General features: G+C 39.6%; 1 protein-coding gene across 1 annotated transcript in view; it reads left to right on the top strand.

Moving 5' to 3' along the window:
- Positions 1 to 19,179, top strand: part of LOC150085794 (protein Skeletor, isoforms B/C-like) — a 715,869-nt gene that overhangs the window by 279,237 nt on the left and 417,453 nt on the right. The window contains exons 7-8 of the mRNA XM_090374255.1: positions 13,969 to 14,143; positions 17,690 to 17,795. Coding sequence (XP_090230381.1) covers positions 13,969 to 14,143; positions 17,690 to 17,795 — 281 coding nt within the window. The remainder of the gene's footprint in view (positions 1 to 13,968; positions 14,144 to 17,689; positions 17,796 to 19,179) is intronic.

Here is a 19,179-nt window from a genome sequence, read left to right as displayed (position 1 = left end):
CTTAACATCTCGGTAGACAGGGTTGCTCGATCACCAAAGGAGCCTCTTCCACCCTGGCATGCACAAACACCAGCATGTGACTTCTCGCTCAAACTTGCGACGAAGTCTAATACTCCGCCTTCTGTCTACCTTCAGCTCTATTGACAACACCGTGCAGAACATTCTGACTTCTTGCCAGTTTTCACAGACGGCTCGAAGTCAGAATCGTATGTGGGATCTGCTGCTGTCTTTCCAAATAATACCATATCAGAGCAGATACCCCTTGACTGCAGCATTTACACTGCAGAGCTGCATGCCATAGAGTTAGCTCTAGATCACATAAGAAAACACCATTACCAACGGTGTATTATATATGCCGACTCAATGAGTGCACTACAGGCTTTATCTGCGATGTCACACACCAATCATCCAACCCTGTCCCGAATCCAGCAGATAATATACAGCCTCGATGCAAGTGGATTCGATATCCGCTTCTGTTGGATCCCCAGTCACATCGGGATTAGAGGAAATGATTTGACTGACACTGCAGCCAAATCGACAGCCCTGACGGATAATCTTGACCTGTTAGTCCCCTATACAGACTACAGGCAAGTGATTCGTAGTAACCTTCAATCTCAGTGGCAAGATTCGTGGCATCGCCTGGTTACTACAAACAAACTATGTCGAATTAAGCCTGTGATCCATCCTTGGCGGTCCAGCTTACGCAGAGATCGCAAAGAGGAAGTTGTTCTTGCTCGGCTCCGCATAGGACACTGTCATTTGACACACTCCTTTTTGCTGAGGGCTGATGACCCTCCTATGTGTGAGCAATGCGACACCGTTTTAACCGTCGAACACATTTTATGTGATTGTTCCAGTTTTATAAATGCTCGTTTTACTGCTTTTACCCATCTGACTGAGCCGTATACACTCAGTCAGATTTTAAATGACAACGACAATGTGTCAGCAGTTTTTAAATTTTTAAAGTCGTTCAATTTGTATACACTCATATGAAATATACAATTTGCTTTTGTCATTGAACTGATTTTATGACTGTATGCACCTTAAGACGAAATAACTTTTTTACAAATTACCAGTCCTACCTTTTTATATTTTAACTTTTTCCTGGCGCACTATAACCCTGCTGTTTTTGCGCCAAAAAAAAACAAAATCAAATCAAATCAAATCAAAACCTGTGCTCTTGAACTTACTCCTATTCTTTGCCACCTTTTTTCACTTTCTTATTCCAAAGGTGTTTTTCCTTCTGCTTGGAAATTTGCTCATATCCAGCCAGTTCCTAAAAAGGGTGACAAATCCCTCCCATCCAATTATCGTCCCATTGCAATTACTTCTACTCTTTCTAAAGTAATGGAGAAATCAATTAACCGCCAACTCTTAAACTACCTAGAAACCTTCCGTCTGATTAACGATCACCAGTATGGATTCCGTCAGTGTCGATCCACTGGAGATATTCTGGCTTATGTTACCCATTTATGGACTAATTCAATGGAAAGGTTCGGTGAAACACAAGTAGTTGCTCTTGACATCTCAAAGGCTTTTGATCGTGTTTGGCATAAAGGTCTTCTAAACAAGCTTCCATCTTATGGTTTGCCAACTGTTTTTAATAATTGGTTATCCAGTTTTCTCTCTGATCGCTCACTGAGGGTGATGGTAGATGGCTCTCTGTCTTCTAACTTCTCCACTAATGCCGGTGTCCCCCAAGGTTCAGTTCTTTCCCCCACTCTTTTCCTCTTGTATATCAATGACCTTCTTCCATTGACTGGAAATCCTATCCATAGTTTTGCCGATGATAGCACATTGCATTCCACTTTCCATTTTGAGAAACCTTGTCCTGCTCAATCAGCTTGAACTTCTCGAAAATCTGCTACCAATTCCTTAAATGCCGATCTTCAGGTAATTCTCCAGTGGGGCAAAGACAACTTAGTGATTTCAACCCTTCTAAAACTCAGTCTTATCTTATATCTCGCAAAAAGGATTCTTCTGCTCCTATGCTTATCTTTAGTGACACTCCGATTTCTAGGCAAAATGATATATCTCTTTTGGGGATTACCCTGACTTCTAATCTCTCTTGGCACAAGCACATTACAAATATTGCTTCCTCTGCATCTAAAAAACTTGGTTTTCTCTTTCGCTCTTGCCCGTTACTTTTCTTCCAAACAGCTGCTCACTCTGTATAAATCTCAAATCCGCCCTTCCATGGAATATTGTTCCCACATTTGGGGTGGTGCCCCCAAAACCTCTCTCAGGCTTCTTGATTCCATTCAGAAGAGGGCAGTCAGGTTAATTAATGATTCATCTGTAACATAGTCTCTCCACTCGCTTTCTCATAGACGTACTGTTTCTGCTGCATGCCTCTTCTACAGATACTTCCATGGGCACTGTTCTTCTGAATTGGCTTCTATAATTCCTGCTCTCTCTTTCAAAACAGTCCGAACACGTGCCGCCACTAGCCAACATCCATTTACTGTCCAACTTCAAACCCACAGAACCAACTTTTCATCTTCTTCATTTATTCATTCAACTGCCGTTTTCTGGAACAACCTTCCTTCATACGTATTTCCTGAAAATTACAATCTACAGAAGTTCAAGTCCAATGTCAACAAATATCTTCTTTCGTCTTCTTAACCTCAAACCCAAGCACGGTACTAAGTACTATAGGTTCTAATCCCTCTCGTGTTTGGGGTTCACATAAAAAAAAATAAAAGCTCTCGAAAATTTGAATAAAATTTACCCATCTCCAACATATTTAATTTACACAGAATCTCTCAGCTCAATTAGAGCAATGTGAAATCCCTTCTAATACGAATCACCCTGTTTTAAACTAAATCAGGAATTTGCTGTTAGAAATTGAACATTGTCAACACTTAGTGAACTTTTGTTGGATTATTCCAGCACATTCAGGGATAAAGGGAAATGAACTGGCAGATATATCTGCAAAAAATCTGTCAACTTTAGATTTGACCCCTGTCCATATTCCAGCCTAGGACTATAATGTCATCATAGCAGCAGCATTGGCACACCCATACTAATAATAATCTTTTTCAGTTGAAGCAGGAACCAAAATTTTGGCACTTAAGCATCCAGATGGGAAGAAGGGAAGAAGTGGTACTTGCACTGATTGGGTGATGATCCTCCTCAGTGTCCACACTGCTCAGCACAACTAACAGTCAAACATATTCTTATTGACTGTCCTCATTATCAGCAGGACAGCACATCAGTCCTGCTTTCTCTAACAAATCTTCAACAACCAAGATGACTAGAGCATATTATTAGCGATCAGGCAAATATTAATGAACTTTTCAGCTTTCTGAAAAAAATTGGAATATATCATCGATTCTGAATAGTTTTTCTAAAATGAAATGCCATGTCTTCAATTCTGAATTATTTCCTAACACATATCTATGGTCAGGCATACTATAGTCAGTGTAGCTTATGCACCATTAAACACACACACACACACACACACACACACACACACACACACACACACACACACACACACACACACACACACACACACACACACACACACACACACACCGGCCCTAATCTATACTGACTCTCTCAGTGCAGTCTTTGCCATAAGGGAGAATTTTTCTGCCTGTCATCCAACATCAAAACCTATTCACTATCAGTTACTGTCATGCAAAAGGGTCCAATCAATCAGTAACATTTTGTTGGGCATTGGGACATTGAGGAATTCTGGGAAATGAGTCTGCTGATCTTGCCACTATACAACCTCTTACCACATCCGCACACCTCATTCAGGTTCTATATACAGATTACAAACCTGTAATTCACAAGGCATGTTATGAAAACTGGTCACAAATCTCACAAACTAATAGCAACAACAAACTTTACCAGATCAAACAAGAACCAAGAGTTGTGGCTGTCTGGATTCAGATAAAATAGATGAGAAGTGGCATTGGCAAGACTGAGAATTGGGCATACTCATATTAGTATTAGTATTAGTATTAGTAACGGCCGCATGGTGCAAGAAAGCCTATGGCTTATGCTGCACCAGCCAAAAAAAAAAAAAAAAAAAAAAAAAAAATCCGAACAAAACAATGATAAAAACAAAAAAAAAAAAAAATAACTAAATAATAATAATTAATAAATAAAAAAATAAAATAAAAAATAAATAAAAAGGAAATTAAACCTATCATCCTATGTGCTTCCCTTACCCGAAAGTACTATCCAGATGCCCTTTGAATTTCCCCAAACTGTCGGCCTCTACCACCCATGAAGGCAACTTATTCCAGTAATTTATAACTCGCTGGCTAAAATAGAACTTCCTGCAATCCAATCTAAACATTTCCCCCCGTAACTTGAATTTATGTCCCCTAGTTCTAGCATCATTTATAATCTTGAAAATTTTGTCCTCATTCATTTTACTGATGCCTCTCAGAGCCTTAAACACCTCAATCAAATCTCCTCTAAGGTGTCTAGTTTCCAAACTCTGCAACCCACATATTCGAAGTGTTTCTTCATAAGGACGCCCTTTTGCCGATCTCACCAGGCGAGTTACCCTTCTTTGCACCCTTTCAAGAAGCTCGATGTCTTTCTTCAGGTGCGGTGTCCATACTTGAACACAGTATTCCAAGTGTGGTCTAACATAAGCCTTATATAATGGGATTATCACGTCCCTATCTCTACTTGCAAAAGTTCGATAGATCATCGATAGGACACCATGGGCCTTCCTTGCAACCTGTTTACAATGCTCAGAGAATTTCATGTCTGACCGTATCGTAACACCCAAGTCCCTTTCCTCCAGTACTGGCTTTAGTTGAACTCCACCAAGTGAATAAGTTTTTTTGGGATTACTGTTTCCCAGGTGTAATACCTTACACTTTGTTGGATTAAAGCACAGCTGCCATTTTTCTGACCATTCCTGAAGTCTATCTAGGTCTCTCTGAAGAAGCTCAGCTTGACAGTGATCATTAACTACTCTCCCAATTTTAACATCATCTGCAAATTTAGACATCACGCCCTCTATCCCTTCATCAGTGTCGTTTATGAAAATTAAAAACAACAGTGGTCCTAATACTGATCCTTGGGGAACCCCACTTCTTACATCAACCCAATCTGAGGAATAGCCATTTATCACAACCCTCTGCCTCCTGCCCTGAAGCCATCCTTCTATCCATCTAAGGATTTTCCCAGTGATTCCAACCTGTTCCAGCTTATAAAGCAACCGCTCATGTGGGACTGAGTCAAAAGCTTTGCTGAAATCTAAATAAACAATGTCGAAATTATTCCCTAAATCCAGCTCGTGAGTGACCCTTTCTAAATAGCGAACCAGATTTGTTAAACATGATTTTCCCTTTACGAAACCATGCTGAGTATCCTTGAGAATTTCAATTCGATCCAAATGATCCTGAATTCCACCCTTGATCATTGCCTCCATGATTTTCCCTACTACTGAAGTCAGACTGACAGGTCGATAATTTCCAACTTCACTTTTAGAGCCACCCTTATGTATGGGAGATACATTTGCACTTTTCCAATCCAAGGGAATCTCCCCAGAGTCTAATGATGCTCGCATAATTAGCCTCAATGGTTCAATGCACTCGCTTGCCGCCTCTCTTAAGATTATAGGGTATATTCCATCAACTCCAGGAGCCTTACTGGTCTGTAGGCTCGAAAGTTTTTTCATTAAATAATCTTGCGAAATTTCAATATCATTAATTACATATTTTTTAACTTCGCTCCCACAATTTCCCTTTGTCACAAAAGACTTTTCATTTGTAAATATCGATGCAAAATAACTGTTGAGTTCATCTGCAACGGCAGCTGGTGTATTTATTACTATCCCCTTTCCCTTACATAAAGGTCCGATCTGGTTTGTCCTGCTCTTCTTGGCATTTATATATGTGAAGAATTCTTTATCCCCCCTCTTTGCTCTGTTTGCTAGTGATTTCTCATAAACTGCCTTTGCCTGTCGAACCTTTTCTGTGCCTCTATTACACATCACCTTGTAGCTGTTATAGGCTTCAGTACTTTTTATTGTTCTGTAACCTTTCCATGCCACCTTTTTCTGCTCAAGTAATGCGGCAACTTCACTAGTCATCCAACTTGGAACCCTCCTCGTGGAGTATTTTTTTAATGGTATATACGCATTCAAGGCATCTGTGATTAATGTTTTAAAAGCGTACCACAGTTCAATTGTATTCATTCTCTGCGCGATATCTACCCAGTTAATAGAGGCCATGTAGTACCTTAAGGCATCGTAATTTCCTTTTCTGAAATTAAAACCCATTCCTTTGCCTTTTACTTCTGCTACCTCTCTCGTCATCATCCACCGTAGAACTCCGTGATCACTTCCTGCTACTGGTTCCTCTACTGTCAGCCCTGTTATGTCATCTGATTCATGTGTGATGATGAGGTCTAGGATATTCTTTTCTCTAGTATTTTCCCTGACATGTTGATATTACACATCTGTTTTTATTATTGTGAGAAGATCCACCCTAGTGCACATCCTGTCAGACCCAACTTACAGTTCACCACTCTCTTGTAGACTGTCCTCTTTACTTATCAATTCGTTCTAGCACCTTTCAGTCATTCAGCAAATTAAACAAATCCCAGATTTTATCCCATTTTCTTGGAAATCATGTAAACATAGAAGAACTGTAAACATGCTTAAATTGTACTGGCCTATATGCAAGTATATAATTAAATTGTTAAGAGGTATATGGATATAAGAAATAAATTAATAACTGACACAATTCAGATTTCGTAGTCCTTGTGTCATTAAATTTAATAATAACAACAACAACAACAACTCTCTCTCTCTCTCAATTTAATTTTTTTTTTCCATGTATGTTTATTTATATCATTGCACATTGCTTTTAATTAATATTTCATTCTTCATTACTGTTATTTTTATCCAAATATAAGACATGCATTCATGATATTTCTGTTTTTTTTATTTTGAGAATTTTGTATTGATAATAGTCTCTTCATTCCCTATTTAATTGTCGTGACCTCAGGACACAAACCACAAGATTAGCTGAAAGTCACATGACTCAAAACATGAATATTAGTTTCACCTGAAGCTCAGTCAGTCCCCTCGACTTGGGCACCTGTACGTCGTGAGGGGACCTCCCAGTGATGCTGCTGGTTTTCCAGATTAGCATCACTGGGATCTAACGCCCATACCTTGGTTCCAGGGTTACATCATTGGAATCCGGCGTGTGCAGCCGTGCGCCGCAACCCGTTGACTTTGGAAAGGGGGGATCCTAGTGGTTGAGGGGCCCAGCCTTAATACACCACTTTGGCCCCTGCTTCGACAAGACGGGAGGTCCCGGACTGGCCCGACTGGGATCAATCGGCGGGTGGTTTTTTACTGCTAGGGTCAACTGCGTTCCAATAAGTCTCCCTCCCTATGGTCCTGGGACGGGATAAAGACATTGGTAATGTGGGTATGGTGCTCCTAAGCGAACTCGGCGTCCCATTCGTGTACGCAGTACCTGCTAGTTCACGAGTGGGCATCCCCTCGTAGGGTTCCGTGGTGGGTGAGGTACTTGGGCATCAGACACTCTCTCTTTACTGTTATGAGTAATTTAAATCCAATTTCTTCTGGGGCCCCAACAAGGCCCCTACCTAATCGATCAGATGAGATTGAGAGCAATTCTGCAAAAAGAGCAAGAACTGAGGATAAAACACCATCTATAACACAGCTTTTCCTCATTCTCCATTCTACCGGAGAGCAGTCAGTTGGGAAGATGTCACCCTTCTTTATCCAGAAAGGATTAGAAGGGTTGGCAGGATCACCAAAATCAGTAAAACGGCTGCGTTCTGGCAATCTTTTAATCGAAGCTTCATGTACAAAGCAAGAAGAAAGAATCCTGAATGTGACATCCATAGGGGGAATACCGATCAGTGTAACACCCCACAAAACTTTGAACTCTTCACGAGGTGTCATTTCAGAGTGGGATCTTCTTCATGTCTCTGAAGAAGAGATCTGCTCTGAACTAAAAGACCAAGGAGTGACGGCTGTCAAGAGAATATCAATGCGGAAGGATGGGAATCTTGTCCCTACCCGAGTTCTCATCATAACATTTAACACCCCACAGCCTCTAAGTTCCATCAAGGCAGGGTATTTAAACTGCCCAGTGAGGCTTTACATCCCAAACTCACTGAGGTGTTTTAAATGCCAAAAATACGGCCACTCAAAGACGGCTTGTCGTGGTAACCCTGCCTCTGTTCGATGCGGTTCGAAAGATCACGAGAGCAGGGAATGTTCAGCTTCCAAACCGATCTGTATAAATTGCCAAGGAGAGCACCCTGCCTACTCCAGAGCATGCCAGCGGTGGAAGGATGAAAAACAGATCCAAAAATTAAAAACAGAGCTGAATATCTCCTACCCAGAGGCTAGAAAACGCATGCAACCAATAAATAGCGGGAAGCCTTCATATGCCCAGAAGGTTTCTGCGAAGTGCACTATCGGTACGCAAACTGAGATGACTGTACCACCAAGAGAGTCATTCACTCCGATTGCACGCTATTTATTCAGTTCACAAAAGCTCACCAAAAAAATGCAGTCAGCTGCCACTCCTATATCCGTACCTACTAGTGCTCCACCACTACCTAAACCAAGTGGTAAAGAGCCAACAGTAATAACAGAAACAATGGATTTGGAGCACAAGGAGGTAACGGATGAATCAGTCTTGGAACTCTTTGCGGAGGAAGAAATGGACACGGGACAGCGTCCATTCTTCCCAAAAAAAGATAAATCCAAGACTGAAAAAAGTAAGCCCTCAGCACCTCGGAAGCCACCTGATGGACCCACCAAGCCTAAATAATGGCTAAATTCCTACAGTGGAATTGGCGTTGATTCCGGAGAAATACTCATGACATCAAGGCCCTCCTGCAAAAGCATGAGCCAGTTTGCTTTTGCTTGCAAAGACTTATCTAAAGGCAAAAGATGATCCCACAATGCATAACATCAGAATTTTTCGCAAGGATAGAATTGCAGATGGTGCTGCTCACGGAGGAGTGGCTATCCTTGTGAACAACCAGACCCCAGTTCAGCTCTTGCTAATTACAACTAGCATAGAGGCTCTTGCAATTCGCATTAATTTTTTTTTTTTTTATTAACCGTTTGTTCTATTTATTTGCCACCTGGGACTAACATCTCCCAAGAAGACCTTGATGATCTTGTAATGCAGTTGCCTCCCCCTTTCTTACTTTTCGGGACATAACACCCTGTGGGGTAGTGCTAACATGAATGGAAGGGGACGAGTCATAGAGCGTATACAAAATGACAATGACCTTTCCCTTCTAAATACTAGAACAAACACCTTCTTCCACATGCCTAACCGTACTTTTTCTGCCAGTGATCTCTCTATCTGCTCCCCTTCTCTACTCCCTTCTTTCACTTGGGAAGTGGATGAGAACCCATACGGAAGTGATCACTTCCCTGTGATAACCTCATTACACAGTGGGAGACCGTGTCTTCCTTTCAGGTTACCACGGTGGAAGATTGATTAGGCTGCCTGGACTGCCTTCCAACAATAGGCAAATTTTGACCTAAGTACAGTCAGTCAGGAGCCTATCAATGATGCAATAATGTACATCACCGAAATCATTGTCCAAGCAGAAATGCTGTTCCAAAAACATCTGGCCAGTTTCCACAATTTCCCAAACCTTGGTGGAATTCCCAATGCACAGTAGCAAAAAAGGCTCAAAACAAAGCGTGAGGGATATTCCGCAGATATCCTACCACGACTAATCTTATCGCCTTTAAACGCGCATGAGCCAAAGAACGCTACATCCGTCGTCAGAGTCGAAAGGAATCGTGGATCAATTTTACTTCATCAATTACTCAGTCCACTAGTACTAAGTTGGTCTGGGATAGAATCCGGAAAATGAAGGGAAAATATACAACCCACCCTTCTTCAATCCTAGATTATAATGGATGCACTATTGCAGATCCAACTGCAATAGCCAATTCTCTTGGGGAAACATTCGCTAACATCTCTGCAACATCATCGTATTCCCCAGAGTTTCTGGTCCTGAAAAATCAAATAGAAAAACAGGCGCTTCATTTTAAGTCTAAGAGCCTTTATCCCTACAACGAGGCATTTACTATACAGGAACTGAAAAGAGCCCTCACTCTTTCCAAAGCAAGTGCTGTTGGACCAGATGGCATCCATTATGAAATGATTAAGCATCTTTCAACAAAATCTATGGATTATCTGCTCCTTCTATATATCAGACTCTTTATTCAAGGGCAGTTTCCGGATTCCTGGCGCAAGTCAACCGTTCTTGCCTTTGCTAAGCCAGGAAAGGATCCAAAAGTCACTAGAAATTATCGTCCTATTGCTCTGACTAGCTGTTTGTGCAAAATCCTGAAGAGAATGGTTAATTTTCATTTAATCTGGTATTTAGAGTCAAATGACCTTCTCTCCAACATCCAGTGCGGCTTCCGAAGGAACCGGTCCACTTTGAACCATCTTATTAGATTGGAAACATCCATCCGGGATGCTTTCCTAAAACGCAAACACTTGGTCTCAGTGTTCTTTGACATGGATAAAGCGTATGACACAACTTGGTGATTTGGCATCTTAAAAGATCTGCATAGCTGCTGATTGGCTAAAAAGTTTTTTTTTAAAAACTTTTTAGCCAATCGATCTTTCCAAGTTCGTGTGGGAGCCTCACTCTCTTGTTCCTTTAGCCAAGATGTGGGAGTACCACAGGGATCAGTTTTAAGTGTCACGCTTTTCGCCATCAAAGTAAATTCCGTCACAGAACAACTTCCTCCAACCGTAAACAGTGCCTCTATGTTGATGACTTTAGCATATTTTGTCAGTCATGCAACATGAGGGTTATTGAAAGACAACTGCAAAAAGCCATTGATCGCCTCAATTCCTGGGCACTTACTAATGGCTTCAGGTTCTCGCTGGAGAAGACCGTTTGCATACACTTTTGTCGTAAGTGTAATCTTCATCCTGAACCCGAATTAAGGCTCGGACAAAATGCTATTCCAGTAGCGGCGGACACAAAATTTTTGGGACTCATATTTGATAAAAAGTTGACCTTTCTTGATCACATCCGTCAACTCCGCACAAAGTGCACAAGAGGGCTGAATATTCTGCGCTCTCTTTCCTCTACATCTTGGGGTGCGGATCGATGCACCCTACTACGCATTTACCGTGCACTTGTACGATCCAGACTAGATTACGGGTCCCTGGTATACATTTCGGCCAGAGACAGTGTACTTCGTTGGCTGGATCCTGTCCATCATCTTGCTCTCCGTATCGCTATTGGAGCATATCGAACATCTCCAGTCCAGAGCTTATACGTCGAAGGAAATGAACCGCCGTTATCGCTTTGACGTAAGCAGTTGTCTCTAAACTACGCTTTAAAACTGAAATCCCTGCTAGACCATCCTACGTGGCCAATCGTCCTTTTGGTATTCGTCTCCAAGAGCTACTCAAAGAACTTAATATCAAGGTAGACAAGGTTGCCCAAACACCAAGCAACCCCTTCCACCCTGGCATGCTCATGTCCCGGCATGTTACTTGTCCCTTTGAAATTGGGGTAAGTCGGGCAATCCATCGTCTGTCTACCTGCAGCTTTATTCAGCACACCGAGCTGAACATTCTTACTTCACGCCAGTTTACTCAGACGGCTCGAAGTCGGAATCATATGTGGTATCTGCTGCTGCCTTCACAGACACCACGACATCGGAGCAGATTCCCTCTGAATGCAGCATTTTTACTGCAGAGCTGCACGCTATAGTGTTAGCCTTGGATCACATTAGTGAATGCCAATACCAATGGTTCATTTTATATTCCGACTCTCTCAGCGTGTTAGAGGCTTTAATAACTGTGAGATGTAATTCTCTTCCAGTTCTGTCTAGCATTCAGCAGAAGATTCACTTCCTCCGTGAACGTGAATATGATATCCACTTCTGCTGGATTCCCAGCTACATTGGGATTAGGGGAAATGATTTGGCTGACACCGCAGGCAAATCAGCAATTCCCAATAATAATCGGTGCCTATCAGTCCCCTATACAGACTACAGGCAAATAACACACCAAAAGATACATTCCCAGTGGCAGGATTCGTGGAATAGACAGACTGGGAATAAACTACAGTAAACCCCCGCTATTCGTGGTATCTGTATTCGCGATCGCTGATTTAATATAAAATGAAACCTAAAAAAATGTGAATTTTAAAGGGCCGTGAATATTTTCCGCCATAAAAAAAACATGGGCATGGCTAAAATTATCTTTCCCGGTCAAAACAGCGTTCAGTGGGTAGGGGAGAAGGGTGACAAAATCGCGAGCATGGATGTTTCTCGCTAATCCTTGGTCAGTATGTGTTATGCGCTTGTCATGGAAGGTTTGGTCGTTTGCTTTTAATTTATATGCTTATAAATTGAATAAATTTATCAATTTATAAATTGATATGCTTACATGTGATAAATCTACCATTTTGCAGTGTAAAACAGACTTTTTCGAGTGTGTTAACGGAAGAAAGTGCCTTTATTGTGGACAAGTTCTTTTTTACCCGTACAAAAATATGCTACGAATAACAAGGAAAATGTGAAAATATCAAAGAAGGTGCTTAGCGAATAAAATTGAGTTATTGGACAAAATTTCTAATGGTGAAAGTGTCTCCTCAGTGGCAAAACATTATAAAATCGATGAGTCAACGGTACGATCAATCAAAAAATCGGAAGAAAAAATCCGCCGTAGTGTCCGTGAAAACGCACTAATTGCTTCAAAAATTTGCTCTGTAACTCGTGATGTTAAATTGGAAAAAGCTTAAAATCTGTGGATAGAAGACCGAACTCAAAATAAAATTCCATTAAGTTCACTCATCATTCGTGAAAAGGCAAAACTCCTTTATCAACACTTTAGCGAAACTGGTGATAGCACTGGTGGGATAAGTTTTTTAGCTAGCAAAGGCGCTGGTTTGAAAGATTTGTTTGAAATTTCTAATAAATATTACATTTAATATTAAATTGTTTCTTATTTTCATTTCGATGCCATATGCTTGCGTTTCACTGTGTACTGTCTACGTACATAGTCATATTAGGAAGGTACATATAATACATACATAGACAAAATTTTAGACTAGTTTTTCTTATATATTTCATACTTTGGAACGGAACCCCTTTATTACTATGGGAGCCATAACTCGGTATTCGCGACATTTCTCAGGAACGTAACCCCCGCTATTCGCGCGGGTTTACTGTATATCGTATAAAGTCTGTAACTGAACCGTGGCAGTCTAGTCTGCGCAGGAATCGCAAGGAGGAAGTTGTTCTTGCCCGAACCCGCATAGGACATAGTCATCTGACTCATTCGTTTTTGCTGAGGGCTGATGACCCTCCTATGTGTGAGTCCTGTGGCACAATTTTAACAATCAGACACATTTCAGTTGACTGTTGAGATTTTAGCAATATCCGTTTTACCGCTTTTAATTATCTGACTGAGCCATATACACTTAATCAGATTTTATCCGACAATGACAATGTGTCTGCTGTTTTTAGCTTTTTTAAATCAATAAAGGTTTTTACTCGTATTTACAATTTATATGTTATCGTTGTTTCTTTTATTGATATTTTTTTTATTATATATCTGGACATGGTGTCTTAACTAATTAGGTCACTGAGAGGTTAAATTTTTATATATTACCTGGTCTTGGCGCATTATTTTATTGGCGCATTAGCCTTAGTTGCTAATGCGCCAATAAAATCCAAACCAAACCAAAAAAGCTCAGTCAGTTTTTTCTCTCTTATCCTTCATCCTAAGAGTTTTAGATTTCACTATAAAAAAATTATTTTCATTTAGAAAGTTATTTTTTCTTTAACAATACAGAATTGTTTTCAGTAAATTTTGATAATTTTACCTGAATAATAATTATAATATCCTTATACTTAGCCATATACTGAACCATATATGGTGAAACCATTAAGCTGTATACTTACTGAATGCTACTTTTCAACTGTAGCATTAATGATCTGAGTCATTATCATGGAGAAGATATAACCCTTGAACTTCCAGGAGAAATTACCATTGTTGATATTGATTGGATATCTATTTGGAGTATAACGGATAAAAAGAATTTTGGTTCTGTAATGATACCTGATGGGCTTAATGTGCCTCCTTCTTTATTAGTGATTGTAGTAAGTATTCATGCTTTTTTTTTTTTTTTTTGACATTGTAAATAAAAGTATTTTAACATTTGCTATAGAAGAAAATTATGTAATATGAAAAATTATGAATTATGAAAAAAATTATAAAATATGACTAAATTCATATTTTTGTCTCTCTCTCGAGCAAAATTTTTTCATATGGACATTAAATAAAATGAAATTTTCATGTTATGTATGTATTTTTCATACAACACGCACACTTGCCTCTTAGGGCTAATTTTTTATAAGAAGTTAAACTTTCAGGAGCATATCAAGTATCTAAGAGCCACTTGCACAAAGAAAATGAATATACTCTTGGTCAGGTCATCTCCATAACATCTTGGGGTGCCAATCGATTACCCTACTCCACTTATATAAATCTCTAATTAGATCTCGGCTAGACTATGGAGCACCTGTTTATGACTCAGCAAGGGAGAGCAGCTTGACCCGTCTTGCACCCATCCAACACTCTTCTCTTAGGATAGCCCTAGATGCATATAGAACATCTCCAGTTCAAAGTCTTTATGTTGAGGCTCATGAACTTCCACTTAGGATCAGAAGAAAGATGTTGCTGATGAACTTGTCAGCTAAAATTAAAAGCCTGCCCACTCATCCTGTTTGGCCACTGTTGCATGATCATCAGTTGGAAACCTATTATACAAATAAACCTATTCAGCCTACTGTAGTATCAGGCTGCTGAATCTAACAGAAAGCTGGAACATTCACCTTGATAATATCCTCAGAGAATCAAAAGATCCGGATCCCCCGTGGACTAACTTATACTGATGAATACTGTGAGTAATGGGGTAAAGGTTCTATGGCAAATATTAACATCCAACAACTACATTTTTCACACTCACAAAAGTACCCCCACTTTACCAAGATCTATACTGATGGTTCAAAGTCTGACAATCGAGTGGGTGCAGCTGCTGTCTTCCCTAATACAACTGTTTCAATTTCACTTCCAACCGAATGCAGCAGCTACACTGCTGAGCTCCATGCCATTAAGCTTGCTCTGAAAAACATCTGACTGCTGTCAATAAATAAAAGTATAATATATACTGATTCACAGAGTGCTCTTTTAGCTTTGAAAAGTACTTCCCCACCTAACTATCCTTTATTAAAGCTCATAAAACATAAGCTGATGCATCTTCATGAGCATCAGACAACTGTTATCTTTTCATGGATCCCTGGCCACAGTGGTATTCCAGGAAATGAATGTGCAGATAATGCTGCAAAGCATCCTTCCAACGTAGCCTCAACAAATGACCTAGTCCCATATCCTGAGGCCCTGGATGCCAAGCATTTCCATGGCCAAGCGATTCTTGTGAGTTTAAAGAGGGTTTTTCTCTACTGCAACTGAGTTTTTCATTGTTTACTCTTTTACTTAATCAACTTTTCTGTTAGGTAGCTCTACTTTCTTAAAAGGACTAAGAAGTGAGCCCAGAAGGAGGAGAGTACCTTTTTCTTTAATTTAATACTTTTATTAACTGACTAGTTAATAAAATGACTAGTTAATTAAATGACTAGTTTACCCTCATCAGTATGCTTGGCTGCCAAGTGGCACTGCTCCTGCCTCCCCATGGTGGGGCCGGTAACCAGGGTGGTAAAGATAAACCCCCAGGGCCAAAAGGAGCTGACATGGATACAAGCTGTCAAACATCTTTAGAGGCTTCGAGTCAAGATACAAAGCTGTGCCATGCATCCGACTCAGTCATACCTGTTCAATCCACCATTAGAAAACCTTTTCAGAAATAAATCAAGTATAGTAAAGCCAGCTGGTCTTCGCATTCTTGAACTGATGAAAATTTGGAATGTTTCCATCCTTTCCGTACAACAGGTAACAACTTGTACTCAACCACCATGGTTTCCACCTCCTATACCGACCTGTGACACTTACCTCTCTCAATGGGGAAAGAACATTTTACAAACATCAAATATCAAACAACTTCACGAAGCTCACACTCAAAGATACTTTGACTTTTCTCCAATTTATACTGACGGCTCTAAATCTAATTCAAACGTTGGAGCGGCTGCAGTGTTTCCAAATACCGTTATTTCAGCATCCTTGCCATCTGAATTCAGTATCTTCTCAGCTGAATTATATGCAATCAAACTAGTTTTACAGAATCTCTCTTCTGGCTGTGCTTTAAAATCTGTTATTTACTCTGATTCCCTCAGCTCAATCTTGGTAACCCCTTAGATTAAGTACACCCTGTTCTAGACGAAATAAAAAGCATATTACTACAAATTGAAGAACGCAATCAACTGGTCACCTTCTGCTGTATTCCAGCTCATTCTGGCATTTTGGGCAATGAACTGGCTGATAAAGCTGCAAAAAATCCAACTAGCTTCGACTTAACTGATATCCCTGTTCCGCCATCAGACCATGCATTAACCATTCAGGCTGCATGCCTGTCAAAATGGACAGCAATATGGCACTCTCAAATTAATAATAAACTCTTTCAATTTAAACATGATCCAAAAATTTGGCGCTCCAGTTTCCGCACATCAAGATGAGAAGAGGTAGTCCTTTCAAGGGTAAGAATAGAACATACTTATCTGACCCACCTTTATTTACTCACAGGGAATGACCCGCCACAGTGTCCACTTTGTAATATAAATCTGAGTATTAAACACATTCTCATTGACTGCCCTTACTATGAACAAGACAGAACTTCAACCGTGCTATCACTTGTTAATCTTCGTAGACCAATAACTTTAGAGAATCTTATTGGAGATAATGCAGATATTTCTGAATTTTTCAACTTCTTAAAGCAAACTGGACTTTTTAATCAATTCTGAATTTATGAAACTTTTTCATCTCTTTTTATAATAAATGAATAGGCGCATTATAGCCAATGTAGCTTATGCGCCATCAAACCCCCATATCAACAACAACAAATACTGAATTCTTTTGCTTTATTTCATCCTTAGCTTCTTTTACGATATTGGATACACTCAATAAAGTGTTCCGGGTAATTAGTTTTGAGCACAATTGTAAAGCAAACAACTGTTTATTTGACCATTGAAGATTTCCACATATAGTTTTCTTCTTTGTAAACCATTAAAATTTTGGCAGAGGTGGACTTTGAAAATAATTTTTTTACTGGATTATTTGTTGGAACCATTTCATTCAAATGAGAATTAGAAGCACTAGTAATAAAGGAAGTCATTTTGGATCTGGAAATATTTTTATTATAGTTAAATTTTCATTGACATCATATTGTTTTAATGGAAATGTATTTTGATATTAATGGTATAAAAGTAATAATAGTATTGTTTCGATGGAACTTCGCTGTGCTAATTAAACATTTGTTTTATATCTTGACATTAACATTTTTGATTGTGTATATTTTACCTTTCTCACTGGCAAGTCCTGTCTGTGATGTGCTCAATTTTGTTGAATTCCATATTCATTGCTAATTAGATTGTATTATACTTTTATACTGATTTAGCTGTTTAATTTTTCAATAAGTTAATTAAACTGATATTTGTTGGGTTTTTTTTTTATATCCCTATTTATTTTTTAAATAGAAACAGGAGACTCGGCTGCCCCATTGTGAGCAATTACACAAAAGTCTACAATTGCGTTGGGAAATATTTGGACCTCAGATAACATTTGAATTGTCAGGACAAATAGGTGAGTTTTCTAACTTTAAGAAATTATTTTGTGTGCCACGTCAGGGTACTACCACTCAACTCAAGTGAAGTCTGTTTGATAGTATAATTGAAGTGATGATTTCCATACAATCTGCAGGTAATATATCCTTTCAGTTGAGAAAAAAATTATTTATTTGACAACGTGCATTGTATTGGCAGAGCCACTAATTCTCAAGTAAATAATATTATTATTATTGTATTATTACTAGCCATGTAGTGCAAGGAAGCCTGAGGCTTATGCTGCACCAGCTAAATTAACCATAGCACTTGCTACCTCAAGGGACCAGATGATATTCAGTATGAGATGATAAAACACCTTCCATCTCACTCTCTGGAGCTGTTGCTATAACTCTACAACAGAATTTATTTGGAGGATCAGTTTCCCGATTCTTGATGTAGAGCAATGGTTCTAGCATTCCCAAAGCCAGGAAAGGACCCTAAAACTCCTAATCGCTATTGTCCAATTGCTCTATTGTCCAATTGCTCTGACCAGTTGCTTATGTATGGGTTTGGAAAAAATGGTGAATTACCGGCCTTATATATTATCTTGAGGCAAATCACCTTTTGAACAAGATTCAGTGTGGCTTCCGAAGATATCAGTCCACTCTAGACCATCTAATCTGATTGGAAACAGCGATATACGATGCGTTTGTAAAGCTTGAGAATTTGGTAGCAGTTTTCTTTAACACAAACGACTCTTCCAGGTTCGTATTAGATCCAGTATGTCTTGCCTCTTTTGCCTAGAGGAAGAAGTCCCCCAAGGCTCTGTCCTCAGTGTTACACTGTTTGCAGACAAAGTTAACTCCATTACAAAACAGCTTCCTCCTTCAGTAAATAGTGCTTTTTATGTGGATGATTTTAGTATTTTTTGTCATTCCTGCAGCAAGACAGTAATTGAACTGCAATTGCAACAAGCAGTCAACCACCTTAGTTCCTGGACTTTAGCCAATGGGTTTAGGTTTTCTGCTCAAAAAACTGTGTGCATTTTTTCCGCAAACAGAATCTACATCCAGACTCAAAACACATACTTGGACAGAATCCAATTCCTGTGGTAGCAGAAACAAAGTTTTTAGGACTCATATTTGATCTAAAGCTAACGTTCCTCCACCATATTCGTCAGCTCAGAGAAAAATGTACGAGAGGTTTGAACATGCTCACTGCTATCTCCTCCAACTTTTGGGAAGTAGATAGAAGCAATTATTGCATCTGTATCGAACACTTGTCCACTCTAAATTTGACTATGGTTCCCAAGCTTATTCTTCTGCTATAAATTCTGTACTCCGATGACTCAATCCACCATAGAGCCATATGGATTGCCACAGGATTATTTTGAACTTCACCTGTCCAAAGTATATACATTGAAG

Source organism: Mastigoproctus giganteus, chromosome 5 (assembly GCF_048544385.1).
Source record: "Mastigoproctus giganteus isolate SK-2022 chromosome 5, ASM4854438v1, whole genome shotgun sequence".
NCBI lineage: Eukaryota > Metazoa > Arthropoda > Arachnida > Uropygi > Thelyphonidae > Mastigoproctus > Mastigoproctus giganteus.
Note: the sequence above shows the minus strand (reverse complement) of the source record. Positions and strands in the feature narration are given on the sequence as shown.